This window comes from Gouania willdenowi, chromosome 6 (genome assembly GCF_900634775.1).
Source record: "Gouania willdenowi chromosome 6, fGouWil2.1, whole genome shotgun sequence".
NCBI classification, from domain to species: Eukaryota; Metazoa; Chordata; class Actinopteri; order Blenniiformes; family Gobiesocidae; genus Gouania; species Gouania willdenowi.
Genome location: NC_041049.1, coordinates 60,348,055 through 60,365,332, shown reverse-complemented (window position 1 = coordinate 60,365,332; position 17,278 = coordinate 60,348,055). Strand labels below are relative to the sequence as shown.

Here is a 17,278-nt window from a genome sequence, read left to right as displayed (position 1 = left end):
CTGACAAATAGACAGACAGAAAAAGCAAGCAAACAAGACAAGCTGGAGTCACGTCAAACAGCAAAGGAACCAAAGTGAGACGAGGGGAAGGAGGGATGTTAACCATTTCAGGGGCAACAGGGGTGTATTCATCAAATGCTGTTAGTTGTATTAGTTCTCAGGGGAGGTAATTGCATTTTCAGGGTTCTGGCTATGTTTTGATTTGACTCTAAACAGCAGGCATTGTGTTTGAGCGGCGAGGGTGAACCGGAGAGCTCGAGCTTTAAAGATTAGCTAAAAAAAGCACAAAGAAAATCTCTGAGTTTGAAGTGAAAGCAAAGCAAGGCAGGCACCTCCCTCCTCCTCCACCTCCCAACTATCAATAAGGAGTGAGCATCTTTAAATATCCATTCTCTGTCATGCTTCATTCAGAGCTTCGGTAATGGTCTTTCTAACAGCCTTGCTCTACAACCCTGGAGGTGCTCCTCTGTCTCAGACTCTCACACCACTGGGACTGCAGAACTGTTAGCTTAGCATAGCATTTGAAGGATACATTGATAACAAGTGAAAGGGTTGCGGTCAATTATAATTGTAATCACGTAGTTGAAAATTAATCACAATTATGGCGTAATTATAACTGTAATCGTAATGTAAAAACTAAAATGTTGCTGTCGTAATCATGAAAAAATTGTAATTTAGTTTATTTTGTAATTGTATTTGCCATTAAAATTCTATAAAAATTGTCTATTATAATTTAACGTAAAACTATGAAACCATGTTACAGTTCTATGTACAGTTCTACACATTTGTAGTTAATAATCAATGATTATGATTAATTGTTATTGAACTTTAGTAATTGTAATGGACTTTTTAAGGATTAAAAATAATTGTAATTTAATTGTAATTGTAGTTATTGAGCTGTAATTGAACATGGGTAATTGAAGATGTAATTGTAACTTAAAAATGTAATTGACCCCAAACCTGACAATTGATTTTTTTTCCAATAGATGGTTAATGTTTGGTGCCAATGACACCTCGTGGGGGGCTATTCTGCAGCCTGCAGTTATCTACAGTAACCAGGGGGAGGCAGAGTGGACTCAGATCAGATTCTCCTACAGCTAAGACTCAGAAAGTGGGCTGTTGGCATAGCAACGACTCTAGAAACATAGACCATATGTATATGGTTGTTTGGGGGGTGCGTCTGATAAGAGGCTGCTGGGAGTGGGCGCATAAGGAAGGGGGGTGTCAACGGGGTGCAACAAACAAGCAAACACACAAGAAAACAAAGCAGATAAGGTGTAGGATATATGACAGGTACGGGTGAGAGCCTCGCAGACACACACACGTTCACATGAACACACACACATATGGAGGCAGGCGGGGCCACTTTGCGTTTCACCGTCCTGTGATACTATCCTGTTGTGTTACCTGACCGAGGGCCACAGCTCGCAGAGAGAGGGAGGGGGAGGAAAGACTCCACGTCTAGGCTGGAGAGAGAAAGCCCAACCCACTCCCCCCCCTTTTTTTTTTTTTTAAACAGGCATTCAGACTCCCCACCCCTTTGCAAACATGTCACACTCTAACAAACACGCTTGCCTGAGACCATGAAGTGATGTATTTCAGTGTCTGTGCTTGATTTCATAGCCACATGCTACGACCATCATTCTTCACACATGCAGCTACTCCCCTGGATTACACACACACACACACACGCACACACACACACACACACACACACACACACACACACACACACACACACACACACACACACACACACACACACACACACACACACACACACACACACACACAGCAACGCTTATATAACTCACACATATTCAACCTAGCATTCCCTCTGCTTCACTTCTCAATTTTAAACTTTAAATTGTAGACAAATAAGCTCCGAAGCTGTGACCTTCAAGTGATTACTTCCCGTAGCCTATAATGGATTGGAACATTAGCCTAAAGTAGCATCGTTTAAGCTCTGGTTACAAATGTTTTTTTTACCAATATTTTTTTACAAAATCACTGTCAACTAAATAATTCATCAAAACAGCTAAATTTACATCCCATTGAACTTTAAAATCCCGAGCTAGGAAACACGTTATCTATTAATAACCGATCAAAAGATGGCGACAACAAAACCAAAACATGTATAAATGTTTAATTGTGTTGCTCTACTTTACTGTGTGGAAACCAAGTTTGGCCAAACGTAACTGAGTTAAATATCAATGAAATCTGTGCTAAAGTGCCAAATATCTATATCGTTTGCTTAGTTTACTTGGTGTAACATTCTGTGTATATGTAAATAAACATCACGAGTGTTACCTCCAGTTTAAGACCAAAATGATCAAAATAGATCATTAACATCCAGAACCTTTGATTTGGGAATTTATAAAATACAGTAAAAAAATAATACTTTTGGTGCTTTTGAACAAAATAACACACACACACACATGCACACGCACAATATAATAATACACATATCATTATTATTATTTTTTAACTAACAATTTAACATTGTTATTTGTGGGTCCTGATGAAATTGAAAACATTATAACTGCTCAATAGTTGTAAAGCAGATACACAGTGAGTGTGTGAACATTATTCAGTGCCTTTACAATGAAACATGGAAATAATTATCTTTCTCCTCTTGATTAAAGTTCTCCAATAGAACTCTGGGAGCTGACGTCACGCAATCCCAGCATGCACCACCGTGCGACATCTTGGCAGGAAAGCTCGTAAACAAACCAATCAACTAACCTACGTTCTTTTTTTAACGATGGTAAACTTGTGCGGTGCCCCTGGATGCACAAAGCATAGAGGACAAGGAAAAGGCAGAGAATTTTATCGCATCCCTAAAGATCCAGCTCTAAGGGAAAAATGGATTTCTGCGATTAAACGAGCCAGAAGCGTGCTGAAGAAAATTACTTCCTTGTGCAGGGACCATTTCATTTTTCGCAAACAATAATTAAACACTATATTTTTTTAACGCTAGCTATTTCAGTAAATATTTATGTCCACAGTTTGTTTATGATAATGGCAGAGATAATGCTTTTCCATGGCAGCTAATTAGAAACCAATCAGACTGTTTTTCCCAAAAGCTAAATGAAATGACCTTTTCTACTTTGGAATACTCCGAACTTCACACATTATGTATGATCCAGTACAATGCAATGACTAGTAAATCCTACGGTTTGTCATTTATGTTGTATTGTGTTCTTGAATGAATTCTTACTAATTGTGCGTTGTGTGTCCAAGGTAAAGAGAGGAGGAATCATTTAATCTTTGTGAATGATTTACCTGTAAAACTGCGCACACAGTTTATGCTAGCTTTCTTACAGAGACAATAACAAATTCTCTTTGAGGTAAGTTCCACAGCGAAACCTCGGCCACAAATCCCATTTGAACCCATTTGTATCCCCCCAGACTTGTAGTGTAGTGAGAAGGAAAGTTGATTAGGTAATTGTATATGTCAGGATATTGTAAATTAGGGAGTCCTGCGCCGCCTGCCACCTGATCTATGGTTTTAAAAACCTAAAGCTAAATATGGATCACTAATTTGTAGTCTGTTAAGTTTACTGATGTATCGCTGTTTATCGCTTTCTGAAAGTTGACTGCTGCTGGCCATTCTCCTCTTCTTGCCGCTCGCTGTATCCTGCCAACATGGCGTCATAAACAGAACAGGTCACGTGATGCCCAGAGCTCTATGAGAACAATTTAGTGTTGCATTGTGCTGGGAATCGAGTAGATTAATGATATTTAAACACAATATATATATGGTTATACTTTATTTCTTTCCACGGCAACTTCTGAAGTTATTTGCATGTTTAGCTTAGCATAGGTTTTTATGTCGAATGCCTTTCCCGTCACAAACCTCTTCATTTATCTGGGCTTGGGACCAGCACCAGGACATTGGAACCAGGAGGACACTGGCTTGTGGCCGACCAGCAGTTTGGAGAAAATGTACCTGTTCAAGGGCCCATAGACTTTTAAAAGAAGGGTTACAACCCCATGATGGACTTGTAACCCTTCTGTTATAATTCTGCTTCCTTAACCATCAATGATAAAACTTAGTAAATAACAAGTCACCTTTCTGAAATGAATAAACAACTGTGCAGGCAGAACAATAACTACATTTTGTAAAATCTAGTTTGGGTGTTTTTTTGCCCTAATAAATTGTTTAAGACACTACCTTGCATTGAATATGTGAATCATTTTCAATCCAATACAGTTCAAGGCCCTGCTTCTCTTTAGGGTCTCCCAATCCTCACTGCAATTTTGTCCTAATGCTTCAAACTTCCTACAAGTGCAGAACAGTTTACAAGTCCATTATTACTCTGAACACATGTCTGCAAGATGTTTTGAATCCTAATTCATTTCACAAATTGAACCTGAGGTGGAGTCTGTGGTGTATGTGCAGGAGTCCCAGGCTTAATGCTCCTAATGGCTCTCCTCCTTGGCCCAATCCTTCTGCATGGATGGAAGATATCGCGATGTGTACCTGCTGGCTATAGTGAGCTCTGTGTGAGGCAGGGAGGGCAGAGTACAATAAGTAATGCATCAGCTGCTTTCAGGGGAGGAAGATGGAAATTAATTTTGAATTTTCGCTGATATCCTGCTCAGACCTGCGGCTGGATGAATGGATGGATGGATGGATGGATGGATGGTGTTGGAGAAAATAGTTGTTCAGTCTATTGGGACAGGAATGGTTTTGGTACTAAACTACATGGAATGTTTTGGCACTGGCTGTATGTGCGTGCATGTCCAGATGAAAGTAAACAGACACACGGGAAATTATTGTGCAACTGAGATGGTTGGCTAAGAGGGTCTTGGGAAAATAAACACACACACGCACACACACGGGTATATTCTGAACTATAAAAGGGTTTGAATTGAGTCATCTTTTAGGGAACCTACGATCAACGAACAGTGCACTGTCTGTATTCTGACTTGTCAAAGAGAACCAAGTCGTCTGCCATGATTTGTTGCTGCATGTGGACATACATTTATTCCACAAGAATGGATGGATGGATGGATGAATGGATGGATGGATGGATGGATGGATTGATGGGCTACCACACCCTTCTCTGCCTTCCTTTTCAGCCTTAGAGCTTATCTGCTACCCCGCCTCTCTTACATTGAGAATGAACGCTTCTCTATGCGTCCCCTGTGATGTGAGGATGAGCATGGGGGGGCTGCAGGGGGCCAAACCCTTGGGGAGAGGCTTAACCAGAGCCCCCGAGGGCTCAGCTGATTAGACGGACCTGCAAAACCCTTGTCACAGGAGGAGCACTGTGTCAGACAAGCAGAGTGTTGCATAATCAATTTACATGTTTATGTGCAAACACATATAAGCCTGTTTATGGCATTTACTGGTTATTTTACAAAACCAGACTCAAAGTGGTGCTGGATGAATGACATCTATCTGCCTGTGATTTCAACGTGACCGTCAACATTAAATAATGGTAAACAAACAGCAGATTTAACTCCGCCTACTCGCACTCAGAGATGACGTCAAATAAACAGTTATTGAATGAGATAAAGGGTCACAGCAGCCATTCTCTGTAAACAAACCCAGTCTTTCATGTCAAGCTAAGCATTGTAATGACCTCATAAATGATGAAGTAATATTATGTGGTCCACTTGGCAATTAACAAACAGGCAGAGGATTCTACTGTGTCTTTGAGGCAGTCAAATACACAAATCTATATATATTAATATCTATGAGAAGCATTCAGAAAGGAGAAACAACTCCACTGGGTTACACAAAATGATGTAACATGCATGGATGAATAATTGAAAGGACCACAGGCAAGTAGAATGAATGTTAATGTGGCACAGGGAGAAGTCCCGCCCCCTCTGAACCTACCTCCGTCCCCATTGGCTAGCTCCTCACTCAGAGATCTAGGTCCAAAGCTCACGGGGATTGTGGCGTCTCTTTATAGCAACACTAGTGGAGAACCTACAATATATGTTCACTGAATCACAGCTGTATGAGTGGAGACCAATGAGCCGCTCTAACATCCTAATTAATCCTTCGACGAACCACAACCTATGGCTGCCCCAGAACTACATCTGACTCCAGGCTCCACAATCAAAGGAATGCATGCTTTTATCTTTTATCAAACCAACAACCTCCTTATTAATCTTCTGTAACAAAACCATAACCTTGGTTTAAAATACTTTGACAGCCAGTCCCGTCATCTTTCATCTAGAGATCGCACACATTCAAAGTTAGCTTCACCCCTTATTAGACGACATCTGTCATATTGTGTTTTTTAGCATAGCCTAGAACAGTGATTCTCAACTGGTGGGGCACGACCTAAAAGAGTAACTAAAACCTAAACCTCCTTTTTTCTGCTGAATACATATGCATTTGGGTATTAAGTAGTGCTGTTGATTGATCCTAGTCCAACTTTTAACATTTTAGTAAAAGTATTTTAATGTTGTGTATTTAGTTTTAAAATGTCTCTAAATGGCCTCTAAGGGTCGAACGCTGCTATTACAATTGAATTTAGCTATTGGCTGAGACGAATATAGTATAAATAGTGCGTATCCCCGTCTGTCTCTGTGTGTACACGAATATGCATGTACTTATCGCTGCTGTGTGTCTTTATGTGTGTGTGATGCAGTGTTATGAGGCTCATGGCGGGAGTAAAGCAAGGACTGTTTGTGAGTAATATAGCGTCTGTGGGCCTGTGTGTGCATATGCTTATGGGCTGTGTATCGTGCATATTAGTTGAGAAGACAGCGCTCTGTTACTGCAGCGCTGCCTGAGTGGGCGTGTCTTACTACGCCAGGAGTAACACCCATAATCAATGCATTTTTTTAAATTTCCCCCCTAGTGGCAGGTAAACAGAAAGCAGGGGTTTAGTTACTCTTTAAAGGTCACGGACCCGTTTCTAGTTGGTCACGGGCCTTTGATTTGAGAATAAGAGATAAGAAAAATGACTGTCTTCTTAGAATGAAGTCTATACACACTCCTAACGTGTTGCGTTGCTGAGTCTCCAAGATGCACTTTTTGGTTTTCAATTAAAATAGTTGAGTGTTAAAGAGAATATCTTCCTCACTATCATTACAACCTTTTGTTCATCATCAAACCTGCATTTTGTGTGTGCTAATACACTGTGATATATTACACTGTATTACTGGTTCAAACTGCAACATGTTGTCATTAAATAAATCTGAGATGTCGAAAATTAGCTTGATTTGGGTCGCGGCTTCTCTACATGTATGGATGGTGGGTCCCGAAGCCAGCAATTGAGAACCACACATTTAAATAGCATAACATTCAAGATTTTTGAGTAAGTAATATTACTGAGTTCTACAAAGACCCACACATTTGTAGAAACATTATCCCTCAAGCTGATAGTGGCAACAGTTGATACATGTGGGAACATGTACAACAAGTGTGTGTGTGTTTAGCTAATCTAAAAGCTACATGCTAACAGCTGTGGGTAAAAGCTTGTTTTGCTCTAACAGCTTCAAATCATCCAGTGCCTTTTCAAGATCAACCTACTTCATTTCATTTAAAAAAACATTGGCAACACTGGCAAGTTTGAGCAATAACAGACTTAATTTTAAGAAATAATGCTAATATCAATGCTAACACCAATAATCCACAGACACACATTATATCTATCTATCCATGTTGTAACCCGCTTTCTCTGGTCTGCTGGTGCCTATCCCAGCTATAGACGCACAATATTTACATTTGTTTTTCTTTGTAGCAGTATTATTATAACAGACAATCGGGATCATTTGTTTTGCAAATGGGGGAACCAGTCGATGCACATTAAGTTAAAACTAAATAAGGTGATAAGCTCTGATCTTACAGGCTAGGATAGATTATACAGCCTATTTTATATGGGTCACATAAAACCATCTATAATATACGTAGGTTTGTTTCTTCACAATAGTGTAATGTTTAAAACTCTCAGAGGTAAGTTCAGTGGATGGTTGCTATGGTTTGGTTAACTTTCAGAAGCTCCAGTCCCATTATCTGTTTAAAAGTGTCTCACTCATGGTGTTAAGCATGAAAGGATGACAGCTATGGAGGTAGATTTGTGTCTTTATTATTCAATCAAACAAAGATTTGCAAACAAAAATAATGGATTTGTAATAAATAATAACCAATACTAATTACTCATTTAAAAAAAAAAAATGCTGGTTGTGTTTACAAATAAAAAATGTGTTCTCATGAAATTATGTTTTGTTCAAGTTTCTGGCATTTTCGTTTGCATTTTGTAAATTTTTGTTCGCAATCCCTGAAGTTTTGGATGCATTTTAAAATTTTCTGAGTAAACTGACCATTAAAAAGTTGAAGTTGAACCGCAACCAAAACTTCAGAAAATGCAAAAAAATACAAAAAACTTAAACAAAACGTATAGTTTCATTAGAACAAAATTTAAATTTGTAAACATAACTAGCAATAAAAAAAATGTAATGTTAGTTTTGTTTGCAAATCTTTTTTTTGTTTGATTAAACAATAAAGACACGAATCTACCTCCATATGCGACTGGAATGATACGATATGGAGATACGGAGGGCGTGACTAATGAAAAAGGAACGAACGCCTCACTTTGTCTCCTCCTCTTGAGCCCCGTACAGAAATGAGCAATATGTCGGGAGAATGATTGATGAAATCATAAATAGACATCTGTGAAGTCAGCAGTAATGATGGAGTCGAACCATGCATTTCTAATGCACTGTGGACTTTTCTAATTTTAGCAGGCCCATCAAAGCGTGTCTAACTCATTCATTAAGCATTTCAATGTGGAATATGAAACAAAACACTAAGTGGCTGTGGTAGAATTAGTGAAAAGCTCTGGGGGAGGATCATTGATGGCTCAAGGCTCTTAAAGCTTTCATTTCAGTCAAACATTGACAACTTCTCCATAGTTCACAAACCCTAAGATGCCAGTAGCTTTTTCTCTACAGCAATTATTATTATTAAGTGCAGATGTCTAGTCTCTGCTAACCATGGTGGACAGTGATCTGTTGGACCTACTGATGTTTGGTCTATTAGTAGATTTCACAACCCATTTGAGGAGGGTTTAATGTGAACCGCCAGGTGTGATGAACACAGCAAATTACTGAGTTACAGTAATTGTTATTGTCAAAGGCTACATAGGCTCACACTTAATGGTGAATAACAGAAATACTTTACGACACTTTAATTTAGCATTAGCTTTCCAAATGATGACTGAGGGCCTCAACCTTCTTAAACACAAACTGTAATGAAAATGAAAAAAATTGCATAAATTAGGAAAAATACAGTGTTGCATGTTGAAAACTCAATATTTCTAACCTATTTTAAGATTCTTCTGGCCTTCCTTATTATCTTTGCCACTTATTCACTGCCAGCCCTTTTCAGAGCAGCCAACCCCATATTGCCAGGCATTTTAGATGATTTTCACTGATTTTTTATGATCCACAGAATATTTTGTACTATGACAAGAGATAAGACTCTCTCGTTTCATCAGAAATAGTAAAAAGAATAGTTTTGTATCTAGTTTGTTTCGTTCTTTCGTAATCATCAGTTGAATAGAGGCAAGTTTCACACAAATTAACTTCTTCTGAAAAATCCTATAAGTGACCTTGAAGCAATTTTTTTTTTTGCTTTAGGGACACCTCAACATTGGTTTCCTTCTATAAAATTACAAAAACAACACTGAGACCGAGCTTTTGATGGCAAAAATTATCATTTTGCTATCTAGGTCAGAATTGAATGGATTTCTTACTGTATTTTGGTGTTCCTCCAAGTCTCTCCCCCCGTCATTCTCCCCACACGCAACTTCCTCCTCCTCCCAGACATGCCGAGTGTTAGCGCTTGCCCCGTTTTTTGATCATTTACCCTCACCATCACGACACTCTCAATAGTCCACTTAGTTCCACACATGCTCTGGTCGAGTGTGAGCTACTATGAGCTGCTGGGAGCGTCAGCATTAACTTTCGTAGCACCATTTCCTGTCTTGCAAACTCCCTTCCTCTCCCTCTGAGCTCTGCCCATCACGGGTGATCGCTCATCCAAAGGGGTGCTGCTGCCACCTACATGTCACCAGTTGGTCACTACATCATGGTACAAACTCAATATTCACAGGAGAGCTTCGTCACACTGTCTCCTAGCAACCCCAGCCGAAAAACACAATTAACGTCTTTAGACGTCTTTGGCAGTCAACGTCACTAAACCAAAAGTCAATGAGTTAAAGTGAAATCATGAAAATGTAGAATTGAACAAGTGCTTTTCTAACTGGTAGCCTTTATGACTATACAGTACCTATGAAGTAGCTCACAGTTTCAGAAAGGTTGGTGAACACTGATATAAACCATAAACAGAGCGTTATTAGTTAGCACTGACTGATTGATTTGTATGGTCATATGGAATTTAAAGACAGAAGAGGAGAGTCTACATTTGAATGGTGCAGGTATGAATAATTCCTACCACGTATATTCGGACAGAGCCCCAGGTAAAAACCTTGAGTCAAACTGAAATAGCTTCATCTACCTTTCCAAGGTGTGTGTTGTAAATGTAGATCTGCCAACTATTATCTGAGTGAATCAAAGGTTTAAACAGACTGATAGAGAGATTATCAATTATTAACGACGCATGTCTCAGCAGTTTGTTTCACTGACATGCTTCATTTACTCATCCTTTATCTTTACACTTACTTTTGTTTTTCTCCAATAATACCATTAGACGGAGAGGAGATGTGAACATCCTTAAGGTTGAGCAGAATTATTCTGGCTTGGAGTGGAAGTTGGCTGACAAGGAAAAGGACCTATTTTTAGCAGCGTGTTTATGTAAGTGACGAACATGCTGTAGAATAATGAGGAGACTCTCCGGGCCTTCGCTGCAGCTACAGAGACAAGACTCACAGGGTGATTGAAGGAAGCTAATGAGCAGAGGATAAAAAACAAATATAAAAGAAACACCAATGGAAGGTCTCTAAAGAGGGAACAGTAACAGTAAGAAGTCAAACATAAGCAGATGATAATGACAGTGCTTTTGCTACACTAGAGATAATCATCATGAACAGCGAAAAAATGACAAAATGCTGCTTTGTTTGGCTCAATTTCATCCAAAAGAGATGAAGTATCAGCGAATATTGTTTCACTATTGAGGGATTTAGGAGGTCATTATGGCTGTTCGGTTAAAAGCCCAAATTGCTTAATCTTTTTAATCGTCGTAGCATCACAGGCTACGATTGGTTTCATCACCATCACTCATTTATATTTCTGTAACGGCACTATTTCAGGTCTGAGCCACAATACTCCTCAGTGCAGTGACTGCCAAATTAAACAACTAAAGAGTTCCACTTCCACTCACAAACTGGTTTACCTCAGTGTCACAGTCCAGCTCAACCATTAGATATTTCAGCCTGGATGTGAAACAGCTCAAAAACAAGATGAATTTGTTCGATCGAACGTGATTCTGACTGCTTTACTTGAGTGAGTGAATTAGCACAAAATCTAAAACAAATCCTCATAGTAGCAGTTCATAGTAAAGGAATGGCATCAAGGCAACAAGAATGTAGGTTAATGCACTACCTAAATTAATTTCTTACACTTTCACAATTACACCTGTATTTTCTTTGACTGACTGACTAACTAAAATAAATCAGGGCCTTTAAAGTGTAGAACAAAATGACACACAATGAGCCTGTATACAAATTGAAAAACAATCCGTGTACCCTTCGTTCTTTGGTTATTCCGTTTTAAAACCAAGTCAAAATAACAAATAAACAGTGTGGTTATTTTGTTTTACTGACTTGAAACCAAAACGGAAATACAGAAACATCAGATAAGCAGCGTTTTTGTGAGATATTTGGATATTAGAGCGAGAAGTGAAGTACGCTGCACCTGGTTTTTCTCCACAGATCCTGGACCAAGTCGTCACACAATAGGACTGTTTAGATTTTCTGGTCCTGCTCCTGTTTCCATGCATTCTGTGAATGTTTCAGTAAAAATCTGCTTGCATTTACTGTCCAAATAGTCTCCAAATAAACAGGTGACTGACTATCGAGTGTGAGGAACAATAGATGTTAGAATTCCTAAGATTTGACACAGTACTTTTTTGAGGGCAGTAAAACTATTTATTTTTGCACGTTATAATACTGCTAGCTACTAACAGCAACCGTCAACACACACGGAAGTTGATCACAAGAAACGAGGAGCACCAGTAGAATCATTACACCACCTCTGGTCCCTCACAGATCGTGTGTGCTTTTCGGAACGTTCTTTTTTGTTTTGATTTATTTATGTATTAATAACGTTTCTATTCACCAGTTCATCAGTAATGTGACTAATGCGTTGTTTTCTTTTGTCCGAGAGAAGCCGCAGTGTTTGTTACTGTCGTCATCTGTGGTCAGATTTTTATATTTTATATATTTATTTATATATATATATATATATAGATATATATAGATATGGAATCAACTGCAATTTAAAAAAAAAAAAAAATTAAAGACAAAAACAAAATAATATATGTTACCGTTATTATTTTTTTTAATTTTAAAACCGATTAGAAATGCACCTTTTTTTAGTATTTCGTTTTTCCGTATTCCTGTTTGCTTCTCATGTACTTGAACACTGCTTACACCTGACAACGTGATCATAAACGAGCCATTTTAAATTATTTTTAAGGATACATAGCAGTGAAATGCATCACTTGAGGGGCCTCAGGGACCAAAGCTGCCTGATGCACATTGCAACATAAGCCTTGTCTGTATTTTTCAATGCCACAAATAAGATACTATTCTAACACTCAAAGAAAAATATCAGAATATGGTTTAGTTTTGTGTACTAAAAAGTGATCTACACATAGGCATTTGTTCCAAATGTTAAGGCTGATAGTTGCATTTTTGAAAAAGAAGAACAACTTAGTCATGAAACTAAAATTGTTAATTAAAAAGAGAAAAGAAATATTATCTCTACCGTTTTGTAAGTTTTATTGTATGTATTCATGACGTTTTAGCCTGAGTGAAGGTGAAAAAAATGTTATTTCCCTAAAAGGAGCCCTACCTGACACTCATTTCCACAGCGCGCACGCACACGCACACACACACACACACACACACACACACACACACACACACACACACACACACACACACACACACACACACACACACACACACACACACACACACACACACACACACACTATCCGGTACCTCTTCTCAGGAGGGGGCTCCTGATTGGCTGCTGCTGGTGGCGTTGCCGTTGCCGTTTCCTGCAGGTCAGGGATATTGGCAAAGTCATCTTGCTCTGCCACACCAATAGTCAAAGCCAGGACCACCAGCTTTCCTTCGCTGGCTCCCCGAGAAAACATTTGGAAGCAAAATCCAATAGAAAAAAAAACAGGAATAGAAAGAGAGTCCAGATAAAGGATACAAAAAAGGAGAGGAAAAGTGGAAGATAAAAAAGGTGTGGTGCAGAGGGAGAGAGGAAAAGGAGACGTCATTTTAGGTGAGATGTGGCTGAGAGAAGGCGTGGCAACAGGAGAGAAAACATAAACAAGCAGAGGAAACAGTGGTTCAGTTTGTCCAGGGAAGGATATTAAAGAGACACTTTAAAGAGTTTAATGAAGCACTGACAGCAGGTGCACGCTGTATTTACATTTACACAACTAGAGTTGATGAGTTAATGATTGTTAATGGATGTGATATTCACATGAACTCCCACATGTCCTGATGTACACACACTCACTAATGTATCCCGTTACTCAACCTGCCTCTGTTTCCATCTCCATCACCTTCTCTGACCAACACGCTCAGCGTCTTCCTCTTCAGTTAATATCTAATAAAGCCTCATTAGTGAGATGTGGACTAATTGTTTCTATTTGAGCGACAACATTCTGGGTCACTGCTCTCACACTCTACCTGTTCCTCTCTTACTTCCTGCTTCCTGGCCTCCATCAGGTCGCTTACACTCACAGGTGAAAGTAATGGATTACAACTACTCACGTTACTGTAACTGCGTTGCTTTTATGGGCACTTGTACTTTTTTGAGTACAACTATAAATTAGTCATTTTAATTGTACTTAAGTATGTTTTAAAAGAAGTAATCATTCACTACATTTCTACACCAAACCGTTACTGTGTAAATTATTATTTTCTGTTTTAAAATAATCAACGGACATTGTGAAACTACAAAAAATGAAATGACCAGACAACAATTAAATGCATCACATCATAGCCGACCAATCAGATTAAACCTAATGCATCACATCATTGCTGACCAATCAGATTAAACGTGTTTCTTTAATGAATTAGAAATTTAAACACTAATGTTTTTAATACTGCACCAAGATAGAGATACTTTCTCTTTACGTCATTAGTTCTCTGAGAATCTCTTCCATATTCACGTCAAATTTGTACTGTGACTGAAATTGAAGTGAATGGAATACAAAATCTCTACTAAATGCACAGTGTATGAAATGGCCATAAAACAGGATTTACTGAATGTTATTTATGTTCTTGGTATTTATTTATTTTTTTTATTTTTTTATTGCATACATTTTTAGCTTGTCAATTTTTTTCCATTTATTCTTTCTTCGTGAAAATCTTATGACTTTATTCTTGTTTCACATCACTTATGCTTAATGATGCACGTTTCTAAATCTAATTTCATGCATTTAATGATTCCTTGGATGACTTGTTTTATTAACATTTTTTTCCTCTTCAGTCCTGCGCACCTTGTGTTTTCACTTTTCTATTCAATGTTGACTCACTCACAGAGTCAAATGTATCTTTTCTTACAAGTAAAGTTACTTTAAACTTTGAACATAATAATAATATGTGTGATGGGCTTTTTGCAGGAATGGTAAAAAGCTGTTACTTGAGAAAAAGAAGCCATTAGATCCATCTTCACCTCATATATCCAAGGATTGGACTTGAGAATACTAAAGAACTGAACAATACTAAAAAGATGTGACGCTTAGATTGAAGGTTTTAAAGCAGAAAACATAAAAATCAATGTTTCAGAAGGTCTGTCCAGACCGAACGGATGAATACATTCATATCAACTCATTCACACAGCAATGATTCACATAGATAGATAAATTAGGGAATATGGCCAGGATGGAACGTAACCGTTTTGAACAACGGGTCAAATCCATTACTGGAGGCTCTGTTATCAATCACGCCAGATATTACAGCAGGAAATACAACAACCATCTTCATTTCCCATTTACTATGATGACCACTATCGACAGTATTCTGAGTAGCTCGAATGCTATCGCTAACAATGGCCCACCTCAGCAGCAGCGTTGGGGGGTAACACATCACAAAAGTAATGAGTTAGTGTAATATATTCCTCTTTCCAGTAAAGCAGTAATATAACGCATTACTGAAACAAAAATCAGCAATATTTTACTGGTTACAATCTCAGTAAAGTAATTTACATGGAGACTTAAAAGAATTCCACTGATATTCCAACAAAAACAAAAACAAAAATACTTAAAAGTGTTACGGCCACAAGTGTTAATTCTAACCCTTTCTGTGGCGTAGATATGGGGCGCCAATTGTAAAGTTGCGTGTGTTAAAATAACAAACTTTTTGCAACATTTAGCAATAAACACACACATTTAAAAGAAAAAAAAATGTAAAAATATGTCAATGTGAAATCTAAATGTTAAATCAAAATCTAAATGTTAATTTCTTTTTCCCACAATTTGTTTATTGAATTTTTTCATTAATAGGACGACAAACAACAAACACCAAGAATTCACAAAAACCCTCCTTCCCTCCCACCCTCAGCAATACAAGATTATTGGCAAAGAAAGAAAAACAGTTATAATAGTAATAATAATAAAGACATTTCCTTAAGCCACTGAATGCAATTAAGTCCCTCAACATCTTTCCATTTTAAAGCAATCAAGCACGTTTGGCTTGCAACAGACATTAATTCATGTTTGCATTTCTTTACATTTGCAGAGAAGCCTTCAGGGTAAATACAGAGTAAACATAATTTTGCTTCCACTGGAATAACACTATTTGTCAATTTAGAAATCAGTTTAACTACCTCACTCCAGAACATCTGGAGCGTTTGACATTCCCACATGCATTGAAACAAAGTAATTTCCTCTTTGCATTTGATACAATTGTCAGGAATATCAGGATTGAAGTGGTGTAATTTAACTGGTGTAATGTATGTCCTGAGCAACCATTTATACTGTAACAGTTTGCCTCGAGCATTTATGGTTTGGGTTTGGGCCAAAAGTGAAATGTTAAATATTAAATCTAAATGTTAAATCTAAATATCACATTTAAATATGAATGTTAAATCTCAACATAAATGCTAAATGTTAAATCTAAATGTTAAATGTTAAATCTAATGCTATATGTTAAATCTAAATGTTAAATGTTAAATCGAAATCTAAATGTTAAATCTAAATGTTAAATCTAAATATAAATGTTAAATGTTAAATCGAAATGTTAAATCTAAATTCTAAATGTTAAATCTAAATTCTAAATGTTAAATCTAAATGTTGAATCTAAATGTTAAATCTAAATCTAAATATTAAAAGATAAATCTAAATGGCACAGGAGAAACTAAATATTTAGCTAATATGCAAATTCAACGTAAGTACCAAAAACATTTACATTTTTAGATTCAATATTTAGCATTTCGATTTATATGTATAATACATATTGAAATGTAACATTCAGATTAAACATTTAGATTTAAATATGATATTTAGCATTTAGATTTAACATTGACATATTTTTACGAGAAAAAAAATCACAAATTTCACAAATATTACGGGAAATCTCATCAATAGTAACAAAATAAATCACATACATTTTTAAACATGGTTTGTTGCTAAATGTTGCAAAATGGTTGCTTTTTATTTTAGCATGAGCAATTTTACAATTAGCACCCCATACGTAGAAGAAGAAACTGCATTTTGATATAATATCGATTTGGCTCTGCTCGGGTCCCAAGTTAATCTATTATTTAGTCATAAGCTTTTTGTTTAAGCTATACAAACTTTATATACAGTATTATATCTTACTTCAATTACATAAAAAAAATTATTTACAGTTACATTTTATTATTCCTTTTGTTTTATGATGACTGAATGAATGTTGTATTCCCAGAGGATGTTTGTGTTTGTGATTAGGCATTGTTTTACAAATGTTGCACATTTTAAAGCATTGATTATGTTTACATTGTTAAATAAGAATATGTTAAAGTGCTGATGACTGATTCAAATGTCAATAAAATGGATTTATAAAGCTCATTTACAGGGCCCGGAGAAAGAGAAGAGATTCACTGTTCACTGAGA

At 37.3% G+C, this 17,278-nt stretch overlaps 1 protein-coding gene across 4 annotated transcripts in view; it reads right to left on the bottom strand.

The window, feature by feature from the left end:
- Positions 1-17,278, bottom strand: part of syt7a (synaptotagmin VIIa) — a 166,770-nt gene that overhangs the window by 23,309 nt on the left and 126,183 nt on the right. The window contains exon 2 of one of the 4 annotated variants that reach the window (XM_028449423.1): positions 13,161-13,302. The exons of the other annotated variants lie outside the window; for them this stretch is intronic. Coding sequence (XP_028305224.1) covers positions 13,161-13,302 — 142 coding nt within the window. The remainder of the gene's footprint in view (positions 1-13,160; positions 13,303-17,278) is intronic. 4 annotated transcript variants of the gene reach the window in all.